Consider the following 20076-nt stretch of genomic DNA (forward strand, 5'->3'; position numbering starts at 1 on the left):
AAATAGCATGTCTCGCCAAAAATACATAGTAAAACACAGGAGCCGAGATACAGAATATTTCCCAAATACTTTAACCAGGAAGTGAATGGAGCAGTACATCTTTGGATCACGTTATCTACTGTTTCTGTGGGCAAAATTTTAAAATAAATTATATATATATATGTCGTTTTAGTCGTCCTTGGTAGTCTGGGCCTTTGGAAGAAAGTCGTCAAAGTCGTCCTATGGCAGTGAATGAGTTCTTGAACTTGTTATTCTTCCCTTCTACTCGCCCTCATTCCTCTCCCTCTCTCTCTCCCCCTCCCTCCAGCCGATGCGTTCCTGAAGGCAGCGGTCAGTTTGCTACCAGAGGTTCCTCGCTCCATCAGCGTGGAGGGGAAGCTTCGCTCCTCAGAGAGCTTCCTGTTGGACTTCATCAACAACTTCCTGTCGATGCTGCTGGTCGTCCCGGTAAACGCAATCACCGTCTCTTCACTGCAGCCATGGTTGCAGCTGAGAGAGAAAATGGCTGTGTGTGTGTGTGTGTCATTGTCTTCCTTGTATGCTTGAGCAGTGGTTCTCAAACTTTTTCATGTCATGGACCCCCAAATTGTCACTTATTAGCTTGCGGACCCCCATTTGAAAAGATATGCCAGGGACCCCCATAAGAGATTTTTACGGCTCTAGCAGTGATTCTCAACCATTTTAATTTCAAGGACCCCCAGTTTGACATTTCTATCTCTGGGACCCCAAAGAGTGTACAAATGGAACCAAATGGACACTCTCAGAGTTACAGACCCATAAGGGTCCTAACTATCCATAATTTAGCTGGGGACTCCCTCAAGGACCCCTGGGGGTCCCCGGACCCCACTTTGAGAACCAATGTGCTTGAGGATCTGTGTAAATAATATTCGTATTTTTTTTCTTGTGTGTGTGTAGGACCACCCAGAGCACGGTGTGTTGTACCTGGTGCGAGGTCTGCTCAACATGGTACAGGACTACACCTGGGACGAAATCAGTGACGCTAAGATCAGAGTTTACGTCAGCGCCCTGCCTCTGCTGGCTTCCATGAGCCAGGAGACCTACCTGTATAATATACCTAAAGGTAACATACATACATACATACATACACCATACAAATGCCTCTACCACATCGATTCCCAGCCTGTTGCAAGTGCAAGTATTGCAAGTGGCTGTACAGTATGCTCAGTTCTCTCATCTCTCCCAGTTGACTCCAACGAGACTCTGTACGGCGGAGACCCCAAGTTCATCACGGAGATCAACAAGCTGTGTGAGACCCTCATAGGACAGGTCCTGGACCACCTGAAGACTCTGGGACGAGACGAGGTAAGATGCCTTGACTGAAGGTTGGCAGGAGAGGTTCTTTGCACATGCTAATGAACGACACACTAAACTTAACTGCATTACCCCCATGACTAGTTATCCTTGAAAAGCAAGCCCGGTCTCCCATATAAACCTCCTTTTATCACTTGTCCACACAATAGAAATATACATTATTGCCTGGGCATTCTTCATTGCACAACTTTACCCATCCATCTTATGTTGGATAATGTTGTGCAATGATGAATGCTCAAGTGATCATCTATAATATGCACACACACACACACACACACACACACACACACACACACACACACACACACACACACACACACACACACACACACACACACACACAACATTGTTATATATCATTATACAACAGGTAGTTCCGATCAAGCAATCTGATTGGTTGAAATAGCTATCTAGCCGTGCTTCAAACCAGCATCATAGCACGGGCCTAATCACATTAATAAATCACTCCGCACTGCAGTCCGCACCTGATTAGACCATATATGGCACAGCTGTGCTGTGACGTCACGCTGTCCCACGGTAGGAAAACAAACAGCACGGCGAAAATAGCCGATCTACAAGTTCACAACGCGTCGCCAGGTATCGCACGGCGAAAATAGCCGATCTACAAGTTCACAACGCGTCGCCATCGCGACACGTTGTCAGCTTGTAGATCAGTTATTTTGGCCACGTGACACGGTCGTACGACGGAGCATATAGCCTACTGGAATTCATTCCACTGCGCAAGCATTGATAGCTCAGCTGTGTTGATGAGACGGTGCCTCAGGCTCATAGCGCTGCTACAGGGACTATTTAATGTCTCAGTCAAAAACTCTTCTCTTTACAGGGAAACGGATAATAGCGAAACATTTTTATTATGAATTGCTCCACAATATGAATACATTTGGATGTGTTTTGTTGGTAACTGTTGTATAATCGCAATATTACACTCGAGGGTGTGCTTTACCTTACATTATTGGCACTTCAGTGATGCTCGCGGAACTCGGCTTCGCCTCGTTCCTGACCGCATCACTGGCGTGCCAATAATGACGGTAAAGCACACCCTCTCGTGTTATATTGCTTAATTGTTACAGTATTATTATATTGTATATTCTGTAAGTTGTATTGTTTTATGCTTTCAACACTACTAATATCTTGTTCTCTCTCTCTCTCTCTGTCTCGCTCTGTCTCTCTCTCTGTCACTCTGCAGCAGAGTGTTCGTCGGCAGGGAGCTCTGGCCTTCTCTCTGTTCAGCTGTCTGCTGGCCCACGGTGACCTGAGGAACAACAAACTCAACCAGCTGGCTGTGAACCTCTGGAACCTCAGCCACAAGCACGGCTACTGTGACACGCGCACATCCGTACGTTCTAAACCCCCCATGCAGGGGGAACAGGATTTATTCAGGATACATTACATGATTGATACAGGATACAATAGCCACTGAAACACTACAGTATATTTTGTTGACTGGGGTTGTAGAAGAGCTTGTTAGATCTGCTATTTTTGCTGAATATTCGCCCAGAATAGGGACGCTAGGGTTCATGTGGTTAAGAGATTGATACAGTACTGTACATATACAGGATTTGTGATTCTTCAATGTGTTTCCCTACATATCTGCATGGATTCAAGTTATCAGTCGCCACGACTGATTTCAGTCATTTGGATTCCATAGAAGCGAGCATGTCTTCTGTGGAAGCATGTTGCGCAGCGAAAACAGCGGATCTACAAGCTCTCAAGCTTGTAGATAGGCTGTTTTTGGTTGTTATTTTAAGCATCCGTAGTGGTCAAACTAGCAATATGTTCAGAAGCATTTCCCATGAAATCGTTATAGTCTCGGATAGTTCATACTTTTGTATTAAAGCAAAGGTTAAAACCTCAATCTGTGATTTCTTCACCTGGTTGGCAGTAGAAAAGCAGGAACAATATTACTAAAACATGATATTGTGTTAATTGTTTACGAATCAGGGCTAGCGTGTCTGTCTGTCCGTCTGCCTGCCTGCCTGTCTGTCTGTCCAGCTGACTGTGTGTTTTTTTCTGTTTCCAACAGGTGAGAACTCTGGAGTTCATCAAACACCAGGCCAAGCAGCCTGACATGGCTCACATCTCAGACATGGTCCAGAGGCTGGCCCTGCAGTCCCGCACCTGAATCTAGGAACCACTTAGTTCTCAAACGTGTTCGTGCCAAGGACCCCCAAATTGATAAGTATTTGGCCCCCCCCATCTTAAAATGGGTGCCATTTTGTGCCAGGAAACCCCCCAGAAGACAAGATTTTTCAAAAATGTAAAACAAAAAGAAAGTAATGTACAAGCTCGCAGCACGGCACGAAGTGACGTGCTGTGAGCTTGTATATCTGCTATTTTTAAATAGCCAAGGGAACAAATCTAGCTGGGGGTCCCCGGACCCCAGGGGGACCCTGGAGAACCACTGATCTAGACTACACAACACAACACATACAACATGACTACATGACAATACACCTAGCTCTGGTCCAGTGTGTGGACTGTCAGTGTCTGTCAACGACAATGGATTTCATTTCTAGCCATTTGTGCTTTAGTGACTGGGCTTAATATACTTTAACTAGATCACTAAATTAAAAAAAATGTCAGTTCACGCTAACTTGCACATGTGCCAGATTTGTTTCATCCTCTGACTTGTCTACAATGTTATTATCATTTTTAGTCAACATTGTCTTCAACAGGGAGCCAGACTGTTGCCTCCCACAATTTTTCAAATGCTTCCGTCATACAGTCTGGAGCACGGAAGCTCGGAAAATGATCAGAGGATAAAGCGTTTGTGACGCCTCCTTCCCACTTCCGTTTTGTCTTTAAAGTCACGCAAATGTATCTGAATATAAATCAAAATCATCTAAGCATGTATAGCTTGCTGCTTAGCAGAAATGGAAATTGAAAAGAAAATGTAAAGATGTTTTAAGTTATATTTTCGTGAACGGAAATGACGAACAGATGACAGCATCCTGTCTCTGATTTCGGGAGGTGTAGTTCCAGACAGTATAGCATTCTGAGATTGTGGAATAGTTGTCTGGCTAGTGGCTACGCGAGACTAGTGAGGCACTAGATCTTAACTTTTGCAATTTGGCAGTGACAGAGTCATAACTAACGCACTGGACCACAGCTAATATACACCATAAACCTAATGTTGTTCTTACTCTGACAGTTAACTGTGTAAAACCTTTACATTCCACACAGATTAGTCTTTTTTTGCATTAATAAAAAATAAGCTATACTTGCACAACAATAACAAGCCAAACATCTGCATTGAATTTAAAGTTAAAAATGGAAAAGAGAGCATTGTCGTGAACTACAGAGTGGGACAAACTCCATGTGTGAATTGTAGTTAATTCATGATTTCAGGGTATGTACTTTCTGTATAAATCTCTGCCATTTCAGAGTTTCAGAGACTTCCATATGCTGAAGCTAACGCTAATACAAACAGTAACTAATTACTTTTTGTCCATATGCAAACTGTCAAATTGACTGGGGTTTAGATTTCAAATCAACAAAAAAAAAAAATACTGTAAATACCACTAAATGGTAAGCTATCCACTTAGTGTGCCAAATGCACTTTTTCTGTTTAACCTCTTTTAACAGAAGAGCTGTTCCAGTGCAGTGTTATATGTATTAATATGCACTGCTGGTGTCTTTTGTTTTGAAAGATAATCAAGTCTCATCATGCATACAGTATGAACTTGTATGACTGTATGCGACGCCATTTTGTGATGATTCAATTGACTATTATGATATATTGTTAACTATGTATTTCGCAAATCAAATGTCAGTCTTCATCACACGCTTGCATTTTTGTAAATTGTGACAATGTCTGAATAAATATTTTACCCTATGTGTACATTGATGGTGTTTCTAAATCATTTATCATTTAATTGACAAAACGTTAAAGTAACAGATATTAAAAACACGGAACATGTTGGTGTCGACTGACAAGAGGTGATTTATATATGGAAGGAAGAGTCATGTTCAATGTTAAAAAAAGTGGTGCTGTCATGACAATGTTGGATTTATCACAATTTGAGAGATTGTTTTAAAACCTGGTGGTGCAACACTCCCTTGTAGCCAGCAGAGGGCATCAGAAGTGCAGACAATTAGCAGGTCCCATGATCTTTTTGTTGAAGTAAAAGTAAGTGTTTGGGCCAATGTAAGTGTTTTGGGCTGTTCTATGTGACCAGGGGCGGACTTAAGGATCTGGAGAACCCAGGCGAACGGTAGTATGAGACCCCCTCCACAGATTATTTTTTAACAGAATAGATGTAATTTCCAGTATTCTGGTGAATTTTGGGAGTTTGATACTTTTATCAGACTTTACTAACATGGGATCCATTAAAAAGCTAAAAGTAGGGCTACAGAAATGTATTTTATTTTTTTCATGAGGCCCCCTAACTCTTCAGGCCCCAGGCGGTCGCCTAACCTTGCCTACAGTTAAGTCCGCCACTGTATGTGACAGAATGGCATGCCTTATTTCAGTGGTTCTCCAAGTGGGGTCCAGGCCCCCCCCCCCCGGGTATCCTTGAGTGGGTTTCAGGGGGTCCCCAGCTAAATGAGTTAATATAACATCAAAATAGGTTTAACCTCTTTAACCCTATTTTATACTTGGAAAATAGCCGGTCTACAATTTTTTTTTTGAATAATTCTGAGGATTTTTAACACAAATCTTCAAATGTTCTCTAATCTTCCCCTGGCATAAAATGATTTTAGATGGGGGTACCTGGACAAATACATATCATTGTGTGCGTCCTTGACATGAAAATGTTTCAGAACCACTGCCTTATTTATATACATGCAGTCCATATAAAAGTGTGTAGTAAAAGTGCTTTCATTGTGTTGCATGGTGCATGGTATTTACTGAGGAAGCTGTGGTGAGTTGGGGCCAGACAGAGCTTTTAAAAAGGAGGAAGAACAAAACTAAAGTCATACCAGACATTCTTGAAGGTACATTCTATTGAAAAAAGTACATTTGAATGCCCGTCTAAAGGCCTAAGCTAGTAGGCTATAGTTTTGAACGAATACATTTGGGATATATTCTAATCATACACATTCTCAAATTGATTGTAGATGGAAAATATTCCATATGAAACATTCTTACCCCATCATAAATCAATCTCCATTTTACTGTTTATAAACTACCAACATAAACGAGCCTATTTCAGTCCCAAAATGACTTAAAATACAGTTTATGAATGATATAATCCTTCTAGCGGGTATGTGGGCTCGTATAAGCCTCAGGGAGCTGAACGCCCCTGCCTTACATAGTTTCGGGTCACCCTTGGGCAAGGTGTAGCACCCGTTAGCCCCCCTCATCAGGGTTACGAGACTACTGCCTTGTAGTGAGGCCCTGGAAGGTCAAAGGCTAAGGGACCTCCCCTGACAAGAAAAGGGTGTCTGAAGAAGTTGCGCTCTCAGTACACAATTTAGCAAACGACAAGATCATGAAGACACAACCTGATTGCACCAGGGTTAAAGCCCCTGCCACCTCCAGGTCATCCAAGTCGCCTATGGCTACAACCATAATGAATGACGGGCTGGTTCTAAATCCAGATGGAAGAATCAGTTCTGATGCTGACAAGGATGATCCGGAAAGAAGATTTGTACGCAGAAAGACCCCTTTCAGTGTTAGCACTTTTAATGTTCGAACTATTCGTTCCATTCAAAAGAAACACGAGTTAGCTTTCCTCGCTCACCATCACAGTATTGATGTCATATGCATTCAAGAGCACAGAGTGCACCATCCAGATGTACTTGTTCAAGAGAAGATTAACACCCACACGCTCATCACAGCCTCAGCTGAGAAGAACAGTACAAATTCTACCATCAGAGGTGTTGGTTTTCTTCTGTCCCCAAAAGCAATGAAAGCATGCCACAACATCATTAAACACACCGAACGGATAATAGCCATGACACTCATTGGCAATCCAGAGACTACTGTCATTGGTTGCTACAGTCCAACCAACGAGGACAGGAATGAGCCAGATGTTGTCAATTTCTACAAGGATCTGTCCTCTGTTGTCTCAGCCGTCCCAGCACACAACCTGCTAATCATTGGAGGAGATTTCAATGCACAGCTTGGACCTGAAAAAGCACCCTTCACCTTCCATAAAGCAAGCAACAAGAACGGCAGACATCTGTCAGACTTTCTGGATCAATTCAATCTCATAGCCGCTAACACCAAGTTTCAGAACCGCCCAGGCAGGTTGTGGACGCATCGATATCCAACTGGACATCTTGCACAACTCGACTATGTACTGTTCAGAAAGAAGTGGCAAAACAGTCTGAAGAACTGCAGAGCTTACACATCATTTGATAGTGTGGGATCTGACCACAAGATCGTTTCCTGTAGGTGCCAAATCAGCTACAGGCAGACCAAGGTCCCATTAAAGGACCCGATGAAAAAGGTGGAATGGAAGCGGGTCGCCGCAGATTCCACTCTCTGTCACACATATACAGTGGCAGTCCACAATAGGTACTCCTCGCTCATCGAAGATATGGTTGACAAGACAGACTTAAGTGCCAAATATGACCTCCTAGCTGCAGTGACTAAAGACACGGCTTTGAAAACTCTACCGATGAAGCAAAAGAGTGCCCAGTCCATCTCTGACAGCCCTGAAATTATCAAGGCAAGAACAGCACTGAAGAAAGTTTCAGAGACCCATCGAACGCGTCCTACCAGAGGTTCTCAAGCAGGACTGAAGGCAGCCAAATCTGCTCTCGATGACGCCTACACCAGAACACTTGATGATCACATTAAGACTAAAACAGCTGAACTGGAAATGGCACACGAGGAGAAGAGACACTCTGCTGCCTGGGAAGTTCTTAGAGAACTGACCAATAATAAGTCCTCCCCTGTCATCAAGATCAGAGGTAAAACCCCAGAAGATCGCTTGAACACCTGGTATGAACACTTCAGTAAACTCCTTGGTAATCCCGATCAGCAGCCTGTCGACTTAAGCGCTCCATTCTATAACCTTAAGGTTTCCGACAAACTGCCTATCAGGACAGACCCCTTTTCAATGGATGAACTGCAGTCCATCATCAAAGGAATCGGCAAGTCAAAAACACCTGGACCGGACGGTATTCCTGCCTTTATATGGAAGCATGAACTATTTCATGAAGAGCTCCTCATGTTCTGCAACGAAACACGCAAGGGCAACAAACCCACCGCCTTCTCCATATCTAGCCTCATACCTTTACCCAAGAAAGGCGACCTCCAGCAGCCTGGGAACTACAGAGGTATATGCTTGTCAGCCATTGCTTCCAAAATCTACAACTCTCTTCTGCTTAACCGGATAACACCTCATATCGACCCAGTTCTCCGTAGGAACCAAAACGGTTTCCGTAAGAAAAGATCAACTCTACCACAGATCCTTGCTCTAAGGAGAATCATCGAAGAAATTCGGGTATCAAAGAAGAAAGCCTCCATCATTTTTGTAGATTTTTGTAAAGCATTCGATAGCGTGAACAGGAAAGCTATGATGCATATACTGCTCAACTATGGATTACCAGAAGAAATGGTGAAAGCAATAGCAGTGATGTATGAGAACCCTGTCTGCTTTGTGCAGAGCATTGACGGACCAACAAAGGAATTCCAGACAACCACAGGCATCCTTCAGGGTGACACACTTGCTCCTTTTCTCTTTGTCATTGTCGTTGACTACGTCCTCAGGCAAGCCTTAGACACCATCGCCTCCAAAGGTCTCACAATAGGCAGAAGATCTGGTCGTCAAAGTCAGAAGTGGCTGACTGACCTTGACTACGCGGATGACATCGCATTGATAGCTGAACACATATCCTCGGCTCAAGAGCTTTTAACATCACTAGAAGTGTCAGCAGCCAAAGTGGGCCTTTTGCTGAACGCCAAAAAGACAGAATGCCTGCTTCTGAATGAAGACTCTGATCACCCAACCATCTGCTCCATAAACGGCAGTGACATCAAAGAAAGTGAGGATTTCAAGTACCTTGGATCGTATGTAGTCAGTAGCAGAAAGGACTTCCTGACTAGGAAAGGTCAGGCCTGGAGTGCTTGCAATAAGCTACATCAAATATGGCAGTCAGACATCTCAAGAACCACCAAGATCAACCTTTTCAAAGCCTGTGTGGAAAGTATCCTTCTGTATGGTGCCGAAACATGGACAATGAATAAGGAGCTACGGGATCGTCTGGACGGAACATACACAAGACTCCTCATGCGTGTCCAGAACCTTTCATGGAGGAACCATCCCACTAAAGCTCAGATTTATGGTGGCATCCCCTCCATCTCAGTTGTTGTGGCACAAAGAAGACTCCGCTTTGCTGGACATTGTCACAGAGCAAAAGACCAGGTCATTTCGGATATTCTTCTGTGGAGACTACCCTGCCCATCAAGAGGAACCAGACCACTCACATTTCCAGATGTTCTGAGTAGAGATACAGGACTGACTGTGAATGAACTTGGGGTGGCAATGAGCAACAGAGACCAGTGGAAGCAGCTTGTGTCGCAGATCTCGAGGGCACTCGAATGATGATGATGAATCCTTCTAGGCTTCTATCAAGAGTACTTTTAACCCATTAAAACTGGGAAAGCATCTGTCGTTTGAGATTTTTTGCGTTGGCTATTCAAAATTAGCAGATCTACAAGCTCACAGCGTATCACCTCGGGCCTACATCTGCTATTTTTGATCATTTTTTAAAAATCTTGAAAGTGTGAGAACTACTCATTTTAGAAGGCATTTGTAGAATTGGCCTCAGGTCTTAATTGGTTTTAATACTTTACTACTGTACTTTAATGTACTTTAATACTGTACATATGTTTCTTTTGTTTTACTACTCATATATGATGTTTTGCATATTATTGTTTGTCTTTAAATGTCTTAATCGGTGTCGATGAATTGAATACACAGGACCTCAATGGAAAGAAGCCCTGAGGGCATATCTGGGTTATCCTTTTAGCATCCTTTTGTATAGAACTGTTCCTCTGTGCTTTTTTTGCAAACTGTTAATAAAAGTATTCAATCAATCAAACTTAACTAAATGCTTCCAACATAGCCCTAGAGCTTTTATTAAAAAAATTAAAATTAAAAAAAAGGTTTTACTTTAAAGTCCATGGCCGGAAACCCACGGTGTGTAACTTGACCCTGCATTAAAAATGCACTGTAAGCTTCTTCTTTTTTTAACTTACTAAAAAAGCTTCCAACATATCCTAGAGATTTTATTTTGAAATCAAGAAAAGATAGTTTTTTTTTTTTTTCAAATGATTGGCTTAGGAACGCGACAAAAAAAGAAAAATGTCCATGAATTCAATGCTTCAGTTCATGGGGTGTGTAATTGATAGAAAAAAACTTTTTTTGGGGGGGTGAACTACTCCTTTAAAAAGATCATTTTACTTTGAAAGTCCATGGTGCCCGGAAACGGAAGTCTTAACAGTGTGTAACTTGACCGTCGCCACTCAGCCAGTCTTTTCAGAAGAAGAAGAAGGAAGCAGCAAAAAGGAAAAGGGGGGATTTAAAAAAAAAAAAGCAAGAGTAAAAAAAATCCTAAAAAAAACGACAAGAAACGATTCATAAACATGTCCCACGGAGGACATTTAGGGGACACCATGCCGGGGGACAGCAGACCGTCGTCCTGTGTGTTGTTGTGAGACACCCAGGCCGTTTATTATTGGACCGTTAGAGAACTTCAAGTGTTTATACTAACCTACCGCTAGCCTGTTAGCTTAGCCTGGCCCTGTTAGCCTGTTAGCTGCTAACACCAGCTAGCTGGGCTGCTACAAACTACTGTCTACCTACCAGGTAATTATCACCAGGGTGGGTGGAAGAAGTATTCGCGTGTTTTACTCAAGTAAATGTAGCGATACTACACTGTAAACATACCCTGTTGCAAGTTAAAAGGCCTGTGTTCAAAATGCTACTTGAGTAAAATGTATTGGCATCAAGATATACTTTAAGGACCAAAAGTAAAAGTGCTAAAATGTTTGAAAAGAGCAGATCTACAAGTTCACAACGTGTCGCGATGCGACGCCTTGTGAGCTTGTAGATCTGCTATTTTCAAGTAGCCTATGTATAGAATGGGGTTAAAGTGGCTTGAGTACGTGTACTCAGTTACTTTACACCACTGATTATCCTGGCTCGACATTAAGGCTTGTCCGGGACATGTCTTTAACAATTAAGGACAAGTAGATTATTATGTTAAATATGATCATATTTATACTGACACTGGTACTCAATGCTAACATCATTAAAAACAGTGCATAACTATACAGTCTGGATGATACAGACGGGTCTACTATCAGTGGTGGGAAAAGTTCTACATTTCTTAAATTAAGTTAAAGTATCAACACTGCAATGTAGAAATACTAGACTGTAGTAAAAGTCCAGAATTAATAATTTACTTGGGTAAAAGTACAAAAGAAAATTGCCATCAAAATGTACCAAAAGTAGAAAGTACTCATACATTATGCAGAATGCCCCATTTCACAAGTTTTCAAATGTATAATATGTATAAAAATCTTTTGAAAATATCAGATCTACAAGCCCACAATGCATCGGAGCTTGTAGATCGGTTATTTTCAAATGGCGGAAATGTATATAGGGCTGAAGTTATTAATGTACTATGTTTTGTAGTAATGATGATCAAAATCTACAATGTAACTAAAGTTTTCAAATAATTGTAGTGGACTCGAGGTACAATATTTGCCTCTGAGATGTAGTGGAGTAGAAGTAAAAGTATTGGAAATTGGACATACTCAAGTAAAGTAAAAAAAAATACCTCAATTGTACTCGATACAGTACTTGAGTAAATGCACTTAGTTACTTTACACGGCTGCTGACACTTTACTCAATGCTAACATCGTAAAACAGTGCATAACTACAGTCTGGATGATACAGATTAGGTCTACCACAGGATATGTTGAAGTGAAGTCCAACTCACCAGTAGACTAGAAGTCTTGTTGGATTTAAAAAGTCTACTAAAGTCTTGTCAAGCTGGCCCGGCTGCGTTGTAATATTTTCAGTGAAGATGTTCGTAATCAATGCATTTAAGAATATAATTGTAGCCTTTAATCACTTCCATAATGCCATGATTAGGCACTTCGATAATGTCATTATAAGGCGACACATTTTCAAAGATTTTCAAAAGTAGCAGATCTACAAGCTCACAAAGACTGGACGCTTTGTGAGCTTGTAGATCGTCTATTTTGGAACATTTATTTGGAAAAACTAAAGCCTATGTATACAAAGTAGACAAGAACTAAGAATCTACAAGAGACACCATTGTATGATGGAATATGCTATGTGAAAGTTCACCTTACCTGGTAAACATCAATGTAAGTTACCTTTACACTACAGTGAGTGTAGAGCAGTGGTTCTCAACCTTTTCAGGCCGCGACCCGCAAAAAGAATCATATTTGAACTGGGGACCCCCCAACATAATCATATTTGAACTGGGGACCCCCACCCAGACAAGTACTTAGAATTGTAGGAGTTGAGGGATTACATTTAGTCTGACATGGTTCCACAGATAAATATTGTGAAAATAGCAGATCTACAAGCCGTTGCGAGGCGTTGTGAGCTTGTAGATCAGCTATTTTCACAATGTTTGCCTCTCTCTGGTCTTTTTTCCATTTATTTATTTTTTTACATTTTTCACTGTCACCTGGGGACCCCCCCCAAAATCATGTGGTGACCCGCCTGGGGGTCCCGACCCACAGGTTGAGAACCACTGGTGTAGAGGTAACCTCCGTTGATGTTTTACACCGATGCTTTACTCCGAAGATTGTTCCTAAAACGCCTAAAAGATATTTAATTCCTGTTCCTGTTTTCCACAGCTGATTGATCATCGAGTGCAGCAGATGATCGACAAGCCTCCAGGCCAGCAGCCATTCTTCTCGTAGGCTCTTAAAAACCAAGCGGTGGCTTTGTGAGGATGACGATGGGGCCCCTGACCAGCTAGTGACCAGTGAGAAGGTTGTTGTGTGAGAACGGTCCAGCTCACCATGGGAGGATGTGTGGGCAGAGAACGAGACGACACGGCGGGCCACGGCTCCTCCAGGAACGGAGGCAGAGGTCACAGAAAACGAGGAGGTAAGTGTTCTAACCCCCCACAACCCGCACCGCAACTTTACTCTCCTGATATATCGATGGTTTACACAGTAAAATCCTGCTGAGGCTGATTCTACAAAAGCCGTCTAAATCAGTAGCTCTCACACTTTCAAGATTTTTCAGAAATGTTCAAAAATAGCAGATGTACAAGCTCGCAGTGCGGCACGAAGAGACGCGCTGTGAGCTTTTTTTGAATAGCCATAGCAAAAATGTAAAAGTCAGTGGTTCTCAAACTTTATGATTTCAAGGACCACCCATTTGGTGTACATGTTTAGGCCACAGACCCCATAACTCTTGATTACAGATATGTGAAGGTCCATGTGGTTCCTAACCATCAACAATTTAGCCGTGGAACCCTCTCAAGGAGGACCCTTGGGGGTGCCCGGACCCCACTTTGAGAACCACCGCTGTACGTTTTAATGTCCTCCTACCCGTACCCGGGGTTCGAACCCAAGTCGTCTCCCGCCTGAGAGACCAGACCTGTTTTGGGGGGAACGTAAACATCAAGGCTCCCCCGAAAAAGAGTTAAAAACGTTATGCCTTATTCTGTGCATCCCTCCCAGGCTCATCTAGTACAGTGGTTTTCAACCCTTTTCATATCAAGGTCCATTATTTATTTGGCATTTAAGCCACGGAACCACCATTTGATGAGATTTAGCCACTCACAATATTTTGTGATCGTTGGATAAGATTTTGTCCACAATTCCATGCTGTATTGATGTTGGTACCATAGGAGAGATAACGGACAAAAAAAATCTAATATATTGACCTATCTACTGTCTGTACATATTTGGTCGGGTTCCATTATTGATATCAGAAGAAGGTCTTCCGGTTATTGTGTCTTTTTCCAAATCACCAAGTCAGAATGTCTACCAACACTCACTTATGTCACTTATCTCCAACACCTTAGGCTGAAGTACTTAATCGGCTTCATCAAGCTTATGTGTCTCTTGTAGATCGGCTATCTTGGCCGTACGATGGAGCATAAATTAACCCATTAACACATCCACCGCCAGAGGTTAATCTCATAATGTACTCACCAGTGCCAAGGTGTTTTTGTTGTTTTTTTGTTTTTTTCATGTCGCCATAGATCTTGTTAAAATCCTTAAGATTGAGCCGTGAACGGTCTGTTTACATCCGCGAGATCTCCCTGTATCTCCCAGTGAAGACCGCATGTCAAACGGACTTCCATGACTGTAGTTAGAGCGGATTACGTTAAACAGTGAAATGCGAGGAGAAAAAACTACAGGAAGAGAATTGAGTTTCAGTTTCGTCTGTAGAATGGGAGCGGGCGTGATCGTCGAAACCGGATCCCAAATAATTCTATTTCCTGTCATCAAACCGGAAACGGAAGTGGATCAAAAAAATTCCGAAAGTGCACCCGGACCGCGCATGCGCGAAAAGACCGCAGCCCGTAGGACTACGGGCTCGGCGCTTAACCGTTGGATTTAACGGCCCGTAGAACTACGGGCCCGGCGGTAAAGGTGTTAAGACCTGAGGCGATTCTTAAAAAAAAATCTAAATCCTAACAGTTTTTGGGAAAAAAATCTAAACATTATTTTCCCAAGATTTTTCAAAAATAGCAGATCTCCAAGCTCATAGCGCGGCACTCGGTGCCGCGCTATGAGCTTGTATATCTGCTATTTTTGAATAGCCAAAGAAATCTAAAGTGACACAGATGCGTTCCAGGTCTTTTAAGCATTAATGTCCACAGGCCATACTGCGTCCTACAGTTCAGTTTGTCACTTTATCTACTGTACTGTCTTTCTCAACCCAGCTAGGTCTTTGAAATGGAGCAGGACCATGGTATGGTGGTTGTTTACCTACCAAAGTGTCTGGACAGAGTGGACAAACATGTATTAGCATTTGGCTTGTGGCTGGCGTTGAAATCAGTCAGATATATCGTGTTTTTAAAACACACACCCTGTCAGCCTTCAGTGGGTTTGTTTGTGTGCCATATTGCCCTGGTATTAAACCAGGAAGATGGTGCAGTTATTATATATTATTATTTATTATTGTATGTCCAAAACTGTTACTTTTCAGGAAATGTATCAGATGTAGTTAGTCTGTCATTCTGTCGATGCTTTTTATTGGTTCTATATTCATAAAAACCACACACTTAACCACTTAAACTTTCAAAATGTTTCGAATACAGCAAAAATAGCAGATCTACAAACTCAAAACGTGTTGTATAGCGATGCTTTGTGAGCTTGTAAATCGCGATTTATTTGCGCGACACTGTCATACGACGAACCAGGGCATTGATTTACAAAAACGTTGAAATATGGAGACGTAAGGTTTCTTCCCGACAGCCACACTATACAGGATGAGACGGAGACATCACAGTGCTTCCTCTTTACCAGACAGCAGTGTTTACAATACTCTCGGGTGAGACAATGTTTGGAGAGAGGTTTTCTTAAGAAAGCGTTACTCATTATCCCATGTAGAACTCAGGGTGCTGCGTGGAAGCGTGCACCCTGCTGGAACCGTGACGTGCTATTTGTGACCCGGGTCAGGGCGTTGCGCTATGTGAAGTCTTTTTTTTCCTTTTTTTTTTAAAGTGCTGGTTGCTCCGGCTCGCCATGACTCAACTCACTCGGTCATTAGTCTCCTCAGGGGGAAACTTCAGTTCAGGTCCATTAGCTACTTTACCTTGACCTGAGATACCGTTCCTCTGAAGATAAACACTGGCACGCCGTCATATTTTGCTCGTTTATTTTATACCTTTGGCCCTTGATAGTGACAAGATGGAATGTTGATAGCTTTGGCGAGTCACTTGGCGAGGGCAAATGATAGATTTGTACGAGGAGACTTATTGGAGTGATGTGGCCGCCCAGGAAGACGAGCAGACGAGAGTTTGGCACAAGGTTGTGTGTTTCCTCATTGTTAATCATAACACCGGGGGGTGGCGGGGGGGGCGTTCCACACAACCCATGATGCTGAAATGTACCACGGACCTCCTTGTTATATTAACAGGCTTCACACCTCTGTGTGATAGTCCGTGTAGTGCACGTGCGTCCACACGAGTAGCACTTGTTATGCATGCATGCATAACATGGGGATCCTAATAAACTCAATAGCTGGGAAATGGTGGTTAACTGCCCAAGCAGCAGGTAAACTTTGTGTAGACTCTTACGTCGTCAATTCCAGTCATAATTTCCTGCGACGGGAGGGTGTGATTCACGAGTTGGCATTTCCGGGCTTTGCCAGAGAAAAAGACAGTTAAGCCTCTGCCCGGCTGGGCTGTAACGGACGTCCGTGTTTAGTCTTGAGGAGGTCTGTGGTTGGTCAATTGTCTTATCATACATTCATTTATTTATTTTTGTCCTAGGTGGTCCACTACCACTTAAACCCTATACACTTAGTTGACTTGACTGGAGTCCTCCATTGCTGACTAGGCCCCCCCTAATGCTCACGTTGCGACGTGTGGTGAGCTTGTAAATCTGCTATTTCCTCGCTGAATGTTCACCCCAGAATAGGGACACTTAGGGTTCATGTTAACAACTTTCCCCCAGATGTCTAAGATACCTTATCTAATGGCGTGGTTAATGAGAGACTGAGCGCTGTGTAGTTCACCAGTCACGGGCCGGAAAGCATAGCACTGTTCGACTGGTGGTAATTCCCCCACCCTGATACGTATCAACAACAGACACTCCCTGCTCAGCCCAGCCAGGCCCTCAGTGACGAGGACAGGCTCCGTCATGTCCTGCCGCTGCCAGCATCATTTTACATTGTTGGCATTTGACTGACTGGGTTTTTCTCCCAGAGATAGTTGTTGGAAAGAGTGAACAACATGTCATTACAGTCTGGCTCCAGTGTCTTGGTCAAGTGTAGGGGTGCAGTTAATTGAACTAATCAATTTAATCAATACTATATATTTTTTTAAAGTATCAATAATCGATAACTTTATGGAATAATTGATTTAATAATCCAGCCCTATTTCGTGTGATAATTATAGATAGAAAAATATTTTGTGAAAATAGCCGATCTACAAGCTCACAATGTGTCGTAACTTGTGATGTGACACGCTGTGCGCTTGTAGATCTGACTATTTTCACTATTTTTGCATAACACTGTTGAAGTATGAAATAGGACTTGAGTGGTTAATTGATTTGAATATATATAAAACCATGCTTCTCAAATAATAGATTTAGTGATGTCACATGAGAATTTTGCTTCACCGAAGTGTGAAGGGGCTTATCTTGGTTCCATTATTATGGGAAAAATGATTCACAGAACTAGACTGGGCTCCATTACAAGGAACCCAGATCCTTTGCTACACAGTTGTTAATGTATTCATTTTTAACTCTTGAGAGTGTACAAATGTAACTAAATGGACCCATAAGCCACAATCCAGAACTTATCTTAATGAATAAAATCAGGGGTATTCAATAGGGGGTCTGGGACCCCTAGGGGGGTCCTCAGAGATACTGCAGGGAGACCACCATCTTTGTGAGATAGGGACTTATCTTTTCTGGGGTTTTTTTAGGTATTAAAAAGGTCTTAAGTCCTTATATTGTAACTTTACTGTCATCTAGTTTGAACTGCTTTGAACTCCAGGTAGTTTGAACTGCACTGACCAGGAGGTCAGCTGAGCTCTATAGTCACAGATTGTAATTAGATGGATGGAGTGAAAAGCAGCATCTCGGTGCCCTTAGGACCCGAGTTCACTGCAGACCCTCTGCTCTGGGTCACACACACCGTATGACAGTAGATCTCAAACCTTTTCCATGCCAAATTGACATGTATTTGGCCGCGGACCCCCATCTGAAAACAGTTTTTTCCCAGGGACCCTCAGATGGGGAGGTTTGTGTAAAAGTTGAAGATTTTTCAAAAATAGTCAAGGTAACAAACTTTGCTGGGGACCCCCTGAAATCCCTCCCAGGGACCCCTGGGGGTCCCCGGACCCCACTTTGAGAACTGCTGTATGACTCAGGCAGATTAGATGTGTCGGAGCACCGTTTCTCAACGTCGGGTCTGGGGGACCAACGGGGCTAAGGGTCCCTGTTTACTTTGGACCTTTAGTCTGTGGCCAAATACATATCATTTTGGTTGTTTGGTTGCTATATCAGTGGCGCTCAAACGTTTTACATGTCATGGACCCCCACAATTATATGTATTTGGCTGCGGACCCCCATCTCAAAATATTTAGTTCCAGGGACCCCCAGAAGCAAATATTGGAGTTAAAAATGTTTTATTGTAAAAAATATATATATATTGAAAGATTTGCACACATTTTCAATATCTGAAGCTCAGATATACAAGCTCGTATAAGCTTGTATATCTGCTATTTTTGAATAGCCAAAGAAATCTTAAAATGACACCGATGAAAAAAAAACAAACACAGGATTTTACAGTGTGTAGATTGGGGTCCCACAGGAAAACTAAAATAAAACCTGTGGTCTGAAAAGTCTGTGGCCTACTAATGCATATCAACCTGGGGGTTCTTGAAATATAAAAAAAAGGGTTGAGAATCACTGTACTAAACTGCACTGTAAAATGCTCAGTGCTTATTGAACTCAATGTTTACAGACCGCTTAACACATTGACTGCCAATCACGTAGATCTACGCGAACCGCTTTAAAGCCGCCACGTGCCAATCGCGTAGATCTACGTGAAGTGAAAAATTTCACCCAAAGACCAAGGAGATATGATTAGTAGAAGATCTAGACTCCTATCCACTTCCTTGTTAACTTAAAACTTAAAAAGTCTGTATTTCGGCTCCTGAGTACTTTTTTTTTTCCAATGAAAAACTCTGGCACTGGCTAAAAAATTATGAAATAATTCTGGCAGTCAATGTGTTAAGGGTCCCATTTATTTTGGACCGCAGACCGGGCGTTGAGAACCGCCGGTGCATCAGAGGGCCATGTGAGGAGGAGGAAAAAGGTCAAAGTTAATATAGGGAGCCACGTGCCGCCTCATTTCTCATAAATATGGGTTAGAGGGTTTTACACTGGGGTGTCGAGCTCTTCTCATCTTTCCTGGAAGCAAAAAAAAAAGAAAAAGAAGTAGGTTATTGTTTGACTCTTGTCAGGCATTCAGGGTTGACTGAGGTTGATGTGGAGGGCTGGTTTCAGGTCTTGTTTTGATCTAGGGCATTAAGTTCTCTCAACCTTTTTCTGGGTCAGCAAGGCCCACTTGAAAATCTTAAAAAGCGTTTTGCTCTTTCTGACCACTTAACTGTTATGTTATGGAGATCTTTATTTTAAAATGGTGCCCCAAGTGTAGTGTAATTTGTCAAAAAAAAAATGAGAAGAAACAAATGTGTTTGGGTTGAAGACTCGATTTCGCCAGCTGTACAATATTAGAACACATTCCTTCTCGTTTAGGCTGTTTGATACCATTGAGACTTTTTTTGTTAAGTGGTCAGATGTGTGGGCCTACATGCATTTTCAGAGCATGTTTATTTTAATGATCAGTCAAATCGATAGTGCTCCTGCTTGGACCAGTGGAACTAACGTGTTATATACGTTTATTTACCGCATGCATTTGCGGTAATGCGCAGAAGGTTTTTAAAGAAAACATGCGAAGACGTGTTTTTTCCCCTTTTATAATATGTCATATTATCAATAGTGTTTTGCCAGCTACTTGTGGGGGGAGGGGCAAATATCTAGCAATATCCTTGCGGTTGAGAATCGCTGATCTACGC

The 20076-nt window shown here is 42.4% G+C and overlaps 2 protein-coding genes across 3 annotated transcripts in view; both read left to right on the forward strand.

Moving 5' to 3' along the window:
* Positions 1-5194, forward strand: part of vps35l (VPS35 endosomal protein sorting factor like) — a 29295-nt gene extending 24101 nt beyond the window's left edge. The window contains exons 26-30 of one of the 2 annotated variants that reach the window (XM_080454302.1): positions 308-447; positions 916-1081; positions 1205-1323; positions 2540-2689; positions 3377-5194. In XM_080454302.1, the coding sequence (XP_080310428.1) occupies positions 308-447; positions 916-1081; positions 1205-1323; positions 2540-2689; positions 3377-3475 (674 nt within the window). In that variant the 3' untranslated portion in view covers positions 3476-5194. The remainder of the gene's footprint in view (positions 1-307; positions 448-915; positions 1082-1204; positions 1324-2539; positions 2690-3376) is intronic. The other variant, XM_080454303.1, reaches the window with a different exon arrangement.
* Positions 5195-10795: 5601 nt separating this feature from the next.
* The window catches only part of ubtd1b (ubiquitin domain containing 1b), a 32628-nt gene continuing 23347 nt past the window's right edge, over positions 10796-20076 (forward strand). Inside the window, exons 1-2 of the mRNA XM_080454414.1 lie at positions 10796-11120; positions 13154-13409. Of these exons, the coding sequence (XP_080310540.1) occupies positions 13322-13409 (88 nt within the window). The 5' untranslated portion in view covers positions 10796-11120; positions 13154-13321. The remainder of the gene's footprint in view (positions 11121-13153; positions 13410-20076) is intronic.

The sequence above is a fragment of the Gymnoscopelus braueri genome (assembly GCF_963280865.1).
Source record: "Gymnoscopelus braueri genome assembly, chromosome: 17".
NCBI classification, from domain to species: Eukaryota; Metazoa; Chordata; class Actinopteri; order Myctophiformes; family Myctophidae; genus Gymnoscopelus; species Gymnoscopelus braueri.